The sequence below is a fragment of the Palaemon carinicauda genome, chromosome 7 (assembly GCF_036898095.1).
Source record: "Palaemon carinicauda isolate YSFRI2023 chromosome 7, ASM3689809v2, whole genome shotgun sequence".
Lineage (NCBI taxonomy): Eukaryota > Metazoa > Arthropoda > Malacostraca > Decapoda > Palaemonidae > Palaemon > Palaemon carinicauda.
The window spans coordinates 156,380,295-156,387,702 of record NC_090731.1 but is presented as its reverse complement, the minus strand read 5'-3'; the positions used below and the strand labels follow the sequence as shown (position 1 = coordinate 156,387,702).

Genomic DNA, 7,408 nt, shown 5'->3' with positions numbered 1-7,408 from the left:
TCACATTATTATTATTATTATTATTATTATTATTATTATTATTATTATTATTATTATTACGAGTTCACCCTCACCAAACATGTTCTATCGCCTGTTCTATTAATAAATCAAGTAAGTGTAGTTTGGACGAAAGATTGTGTTAGGTAAAGAGTGGGACTTGTGTTAGGTTTACTAGAGTTCACCCTCATCAAACATGTTCTATCACCTGTTCTATTAATAGATAAAAAAAAACGTATAGTTTGGTCGAAAAATTGTGTTAGGTAGAGTGGGACTTGTGTTAGGTTTACTAGAGTTCACCCTCATCAAACATGTTCTAGCACCTGTTCTATTAATAGAACAATAAGTATAGTTTGGACGAAAGATTGTGTTAGGTAAAGAGTGGGACTTGTGTTAGGTTAACTAGAGTTCACCCTCATCAAACATGTTCTATCACCTGTTCTATTAATAGAACAATAAGTATAGTTTGGACGAATGATTGTGTTAGGTAAAGAGTGGGACTTGTGTTAGGTTTACTAGAGTTCACCCTCATCAAACATGTTCTAGCACCTGTTCTATTAATAGAACAATAAGTATAGTTTGGACGAAAGATTGTGTTAGGTAAAGAGTGGGACTTGTGTTAGGTTAACTAGAGTTCACCCTCATCAAACATGTTCTATCACCTGTTCTATTAATAGAACAATAAGTATAGTTTGGACGAATGATTGTGTTAGGTAAAGAGTGGGACTTGTGTTAGGTTTACTAGAGTTCACCCTCATCAAACATGTTCTAGCACCTGTTCTATTAATAGAACAATAAGTATAGTTTGGACGAATGATTGTGTTAGGTAAAGAGTGGGACTTGTGTTAGGTTTACTAGAGTTCACCCTCATCAAACATGTTCTAGCACCTGTTCTATTAATAGAACAATAAGTATAGTTTGGACGAATGATTGTGTTAGGTAAAGAGTGGGACTTGTGTTAGGTTTACTAGAGTTCACCCTCATCAAACATGTTCTATCACCTGTTCTATTAATAGATAAAAAAAACGTATAGTTTGGTCGAAAAATTGTGTTAGGTAGAGTGGGACTTGTGTTAGGTTTACTAGAGTTCACCCTCATCAAACATGTTCTAGCACCTGTTCTATTAATAGAACAATAAGTATAGTTTGGACGAATGATTGTGTTAGGTAAAGAGTGGGACTTGTGTTAGGTTTACTAGAGTTCACCCTCATCAAACATGTTCTATCACCTGTTCTATTAATAGAACAATAAGTATAGTTTGGACGAATGATTGTGTTAGGTAAAGAGTGGGACTTGTGTTAGGTTTACTAGAGTTCACCCTCATCAAACATGTTCTAGCACCTGTTCTATTAATAGAACAATAAGTATAGTTTGGACGAATGATTGTGTTAGGTAAAGAGTGGGACTTGTGTTAGGTTTACTAGAGTTCACCCTCATCAAACATGTTCTAGCACCTGTTCTATTAATAGAACAATAAGTATAGTTTGGACGAATGATTGTGTTAGGTAAAGAGTGGGACTTGTGTTACGTTTACTAGAGTTCACCCTCATCAAACATGTTCTAGCACCTGTTCTATTAATAGAACAATAAGTATAGTTTGGACGGATGATTGTGTTAGGTAAAGAGTGGGACTTGTGTTAGGTTTACTAGAGTTCACCCTCATCAAACATGTTCTAGCACCTGTTCTATTAATAGAACAATAAGTATAGTTTGGACGAATGATTGTGTTAGGTAAAGAGTGGGACTTGTGTTAGGTTTACTAGAGTTCACCCTCATCAAACATGTTCTAGCACCTGTTCTATTAATAGAACAATAAGTATAGTTTGGACGAATGATTGTGTTAGGTAAAGAGTGGGACTTGTGTTAGGTTTACTAGAGTTCACCCTCATCAAACATGTTCTATCACCTGTTCTATTAATAGATAAAAAAAACGTATAGTTTGGTCGAAAAATTGTGTTAGGTAGAGTGGGACTTGTGTTAGGTTTACTAGAGTTCACCCTCATCAAACATGTTCTAGCACCTGTTCTATTAATAGAACAATAAGTATAGTTTGGACGAATGATTGTGTTAGGTAAAGAGTGGGACTTGTGTTAGGTTTACTAGAGTTCACCCTCATCAAACATGTTCTATCACCTGTTCTATTAATAGAACAATAAGTATAGTTTGGACGAATGATTGTGTTAGGTAAAGAGTGGGACTTGTGTTAGGTTTACTAGAGTTCACCCTCATCAAACATGTTCTAGCACCTGTTCTATTAATAGAACAATAAGTATAGTTTGGACGAATGATTGTGTTAGGTAAAGAGTGGGACTTGTGTTAGGTTTACTAGAGTTCACCCTCATCAAACATGTTCTAGCACCTGTTCTATTAATAGAACAATAAGTATAGTTTGGACGAATGATTGTGTTAGGTAAAGAGTGGGACTTGTGTTAGGTTTACTAGAGTTCACCCTCATCAAACATGTTCTAGCACCTGTTCTATTAATAGAACAATAAGTATAGTTTGGACGAATGATTGTGTTAGGTAAAGAGTGGGACTTGTGTTATGTTTACTAGAGTTCACCCTCATCAAACATGTTCTAGCACCTGTTCTATTAATAGAACAGTAAGTATAGTTTGGACGAATGATTGTGTTAGGTAAAGAGTGGGACTTGTGTTAGGTTTACTAGAGTTCACCCTCATCAAACATGTTCTAGCACCTGTTCTATTAATAGAACAATAAGTATAGTTTGGACGAATGATTGTGTTAGGTAAAGAGTGGGACTTGTGTTAGGTTTACTAGAGTTCACCCTCATCAAACATGTTCTAGCACCTGTTCTATCAATAGAACAATAAGTATAGTTTGGACGAAAGATTGTGTTAGGTAAAGAGTGGGACTTGTGTTAGGTTAACTAGAGTTCACCCTCATCAAACATGTTCTAGCACCTGTTCTATTAATAGAACAATAAGTATAGTTTGGACGAATGATTGTGTTAGGTAAAGAGTGGGACTTGTGTTAGGTTTACTAGAGTTCACCCTCATCAAACATGTTCTGACGCCTGTTCTATTAATAGATCAATAAGTATAGTTTGGACGAGATATCGTGTTAGGTAAGGAGTAGGTCCTGGGTTAGGTTAACTAGAGTTCACCTTCATCAAACATGTTCTAACGCCTGTTCCATTAATAGATCAATAAGATTGGATTTCCATATCTTTTCAATTTTGCCATGTGGTTGACGACAGCAGATTTCACAGTTGACTAATAATATTGTTGAATGGTTATTTATGGTTGCCATACAGGGCTATACAGGTGTTCGGTGTTCGTACAGATAATTAGACTGGAATTTGTTTCAATTGAGCTGAAGTACTCGCAAGGGTGTACTTGCATTAGGAGCCATTTTAGTTTGTTTGTATGTTTGAGAGAGAGAGAGAGAGAGAGAGAGAGGAGAGAGAGAAGAGAGAGAGAGAGAGAGAGAGAGAGAGAGAGAGAGATAAATCTTATTATTTTTGCATGAGTAAACCAATTCGCTTGATCCCTCTTTTATAATACTACTTATAGTAAACTATGTAAATTTGAAGAACTTATGCTGATATCAGAAATATACAAAATGAAGAAGAAACCTGATTGCTTATTACATCTCTCTCTCTCTCTCTCTCTCTCTCTCTCTCTCTCTCTCTCTCTCTCTCTCTCTCTCTCTCTCTCTCTCTCTCTCTCTCCGTTTGACTATAATCATTAACCCTTACTAACTGCCATGTATAAATCAAAGTAGAAAATCATTCCCATCTTTCCGGATGTATAGTTTTTTCTTTAGAGCAAAATTCGATAAGAGAATTTTTATGATCTGTTGCCTTTATCAAGTTTAGTATTGAGCCTTAGTTTTTAATCTTATAGGATTATGAGATGAATGCATAAGCCTGAGGGAAAATGATACAATGGATATAAGTAGATGTGGAAAGTTTTCTCGAGCCGCCGACCCTGCTGTACAGTGGGACTAATATTGCAGAAATTCATGCAACAAAGGGGGTATATAACCGAAGTTAAAATGGATTATTAAGTTTTATCAATGAAGTCAGCCATAATTAGTTATGGATAACACTTTAAACAGGACACTAAATTTAAATCTACTTAACTTTCACTGCGATGGTTAGGTTTTCTCATAAAAGAGAATTTGTAAATATTAGATGTAATAAGTAAGAAGGTTCATGAAGCTTATACTGTAGATATATAGACTCCAATCATTGAAGATCAAATTACTTTTTTTTATCTGTATGTATGTAAATATTTAATTGTATAATGAATTGAAAGTTTATAAAGCTTATAATTGTATAGACTCTTAAACATTGAAGGAAGTTTATAAAGCTTATAATTGTACAGACTCTTAAACATTGAAGGAAGTTTATAAAGCGTATAATTGCATAGACTCTTAAACATTGAAGGAAGTTTATAAAACTTATAATTGTACAGACTCTTAAACATTGAAGGAAGTTTATAAAGCTTTTAATTGTATAGACTCTGAAACATTGAAGGAAGTTTATAAAGCGTATAATTGCACAGACTCTTAAACATTGAAGGAAGTTTATAAAGCTTATAATTGTACAGACTCTTAAACATTGAAGGAAGTTTATAAAACTTATAATTGTACAGACTCTTAAACATTGAAGGAAGTTTATAAAGCTTATAATTGCACAGACTCTTAAACATTGAAGGAAGTTTATAAAGCGTATAATTGCACAGACTCTTAAACATTGAAGGAAGTTTATAAAGCTTATAATTGTACAGACTCTTAAACATTGAAGGAAGTTTATAAAGCTTATAATTGTACAGACTCTTAAACATTGAAGGAAGTTTATAAAGCTTATAATTGTTATAGACTCTTAAACATTGAAGGAAGTTTATAAAGCTTATAATTGTACAGACTCTGAAACATTGAAGGAAGTTTATAAAGCTTTTAATTGTATAGACTCTTAAACATTGAAGGAAGTTTTTTAAAGCTTATAATTGTATAGACTCTGAAACATTGAAGGAAGTTTATAAAGCTTTTAATTGTATAGACTCTTAAACATTGAAGGAAGTTTTTAAAGCTTATAATTGTACAGACTCTTAAACATTGAAGGAAGTTTATAAAGCTTATAATTGCATAGACTCTTAAACATTGCTGAGTAAGAAAGTACTTTTTTTATATCATCATCATCATCATCTGTAACCAGTCCACTGCAGGGCAAAGGCCTCAGACATGTCCTTCCACTCGTGTCTGTTATTAGTCTTTCCTTGCCAATTTTTCTTAGCTCGTCAATCCGTCGTCGGCTTTTCCTTCCCCTGGTTCTTTCGTATGTAAATATTTTCTTATCTCAAAATTCAGAGGTTTGCGAAGCTTATGATTAATTGTTGACGATTTAAGAAATTACCTTTTTTTATGAGTTTTTACCGGCTTAATATTCACTGAATATTCATTGACGGCTGCTGTTTGGATATTCATTGAATACATGATGCTTGTTCTACAAACAGTAAATAACGATGTGCAAAAACCACAATCAGTAAATAACGATCCACGAACACCACAAACAGTAAATAACGATGCGAAAACACCACAAACAGCAAATAACGATGTGCAAAAACCACAAACAGTAAATAACGATCCACAAACACCACAAACAGTAAATAACGATGCGAAAACACAAACAGTAAATAGCGTTGAGCAAACAGAAAACAACGAAAAGCATGAATCAAAAATAATAAATAACGATACGCAAAAACCGCAAACAGTAAATAACGAACCACAAACACCATAAACTGCAAATGACGTTACGCAGACAGTAAATAACGATGAGCACGAATCAAAGATAGTAGACAACGATGCGCAAAAACTACAAACAGTAAGTAACGACCCACAAACTGTAAATAACGATGTGCATACAGTAAACAACGATGAGCAAGAATAGAAAATAGTAAATAACGCTGGGCAAACACCACAAACAGTAAATAACATGTGCAAGCACCACAAACTGTAAATAACGATCTGCAAATACCACAAACAGTTAATAACGATCTGCAAATACCACAAACGCTTAATAACGATCTGCAAATACCACAAACAGTTAATAACGAACTGCAAATACCACAAACAGTTACTAACGAACTGCAAATACCACAAACAGTTAATAACGAACTGCAAATACCACAAACGGTAAATAACGATCTGTAAACACCACAAACAGTTAATAACGATCTACAAAGACCACAAACAGTTAATAACGAACTGGAAACACCCTAAACTGTTAATAACGATCTGCAAACACCACAAACAGTTAATAACGATCTGCAAACACCCAAACAGTTAATAACGATCTGCAAACACCACAAACAGTTAATAACGATCTACAAAGACCCCAAACTGTTAATAATGATCGGCAAACACCACAAATAGTTAATAGCGATCTGCAAACACCACAAACAGTTAATAACGATCTGCAAATTGCACAAACGGTTAATAACGATCTGCAAACACCACAAACAGTTAATAACGATCTGAAAACACCACAAACAGTTAATAACGATTTGCAAACACCACAATCAGGTAATAACGATCTGCAAACACCGCAAACAGTTAATAACGATCTACAAAGACCACAAACAGTTAATACCGAACTGCAAACACCCCAAACTGTTGATAACGATCTACAAACACCACAGTCAGTAAATGACGATCTGCAAACACCACAAAATGTAAATAACGATCCCTTGACACCACAAATAGTTAAAACCGATCTACAAAGACCACAAACCGTTAATAACGATCTGCAAACACCACAAACAGTAAATAAAAATCTGCAAACACCGCAAAATGTAGATGACGATCTGCAAGCACCTCAAAATGTAAATGACGATGCCTAAACACCACAAACAGTAAATAACGATGTGCAAAATGTGTGTAGTCTACACCCTAAACGGACATCATCCCCATTCGCATGAAGAGCATAAGTGCAAATTCATCTTTGCAAATCCTCTCCGAAATCGGGTGTAATTTGCCTGGGCGCATGAAGAATTACCCGGACATAATCATTACCTCGTTAACGAAGAGGAATGCGCTTTGCCCCTTTTTGGCTCGCTAAATCTGAAAACGCATTTAAGGCAATTTCCTCGGGATGAGCCAAAATGCTCCTATGTCATATTCCCTTTGAAGTCTAACTAGAATTTTTTTTTAGTTGTTTAGATGTTGCCTTTTTTTTTTTGCCAGTTTTTCAAAAATTGGGTTTTTAAGGCCTGTTTTTAAATATAGTTGCTTTTTAAGGCCTGTTTTTTTTTTCTTTTTTTCCTACAAATGTTGGCTAATGCATATCTTTTTTTCTTTTTTTACATAGGTTGTTTATTAGTCTTTTTATTTTTTTTTTTTTTTCAAAATAAGCAGTTTTAGCTGTTTTTTTTTAAATGTTGGC

General features: G+C 34.4%; 1 protein-coding gene across 1 annotated transcript in view; it reads left to right on the top strand.

The window, feature by feature from the left end:
- The window catches only part of LOC137644594 (chemotaxis regulatory protein ChePep-like), a 63,166-nt gene extending 56,300 nt beyond the window's left edge, over positions 1–6,866 (top strand). Inside the window, exon 4 of the mRNA XM_068377552.1 lies at positions 6,310–6,866. Within this exon, the coding sequence (XP_068233653.1) occupies positions 6,310–6,866 (557 nt within the window). The remainder of the gene's footprint in view (positions 1–6,309) is intronic.
- Positions 6,867–7,408: the final 542 nt, after the last annotated feature.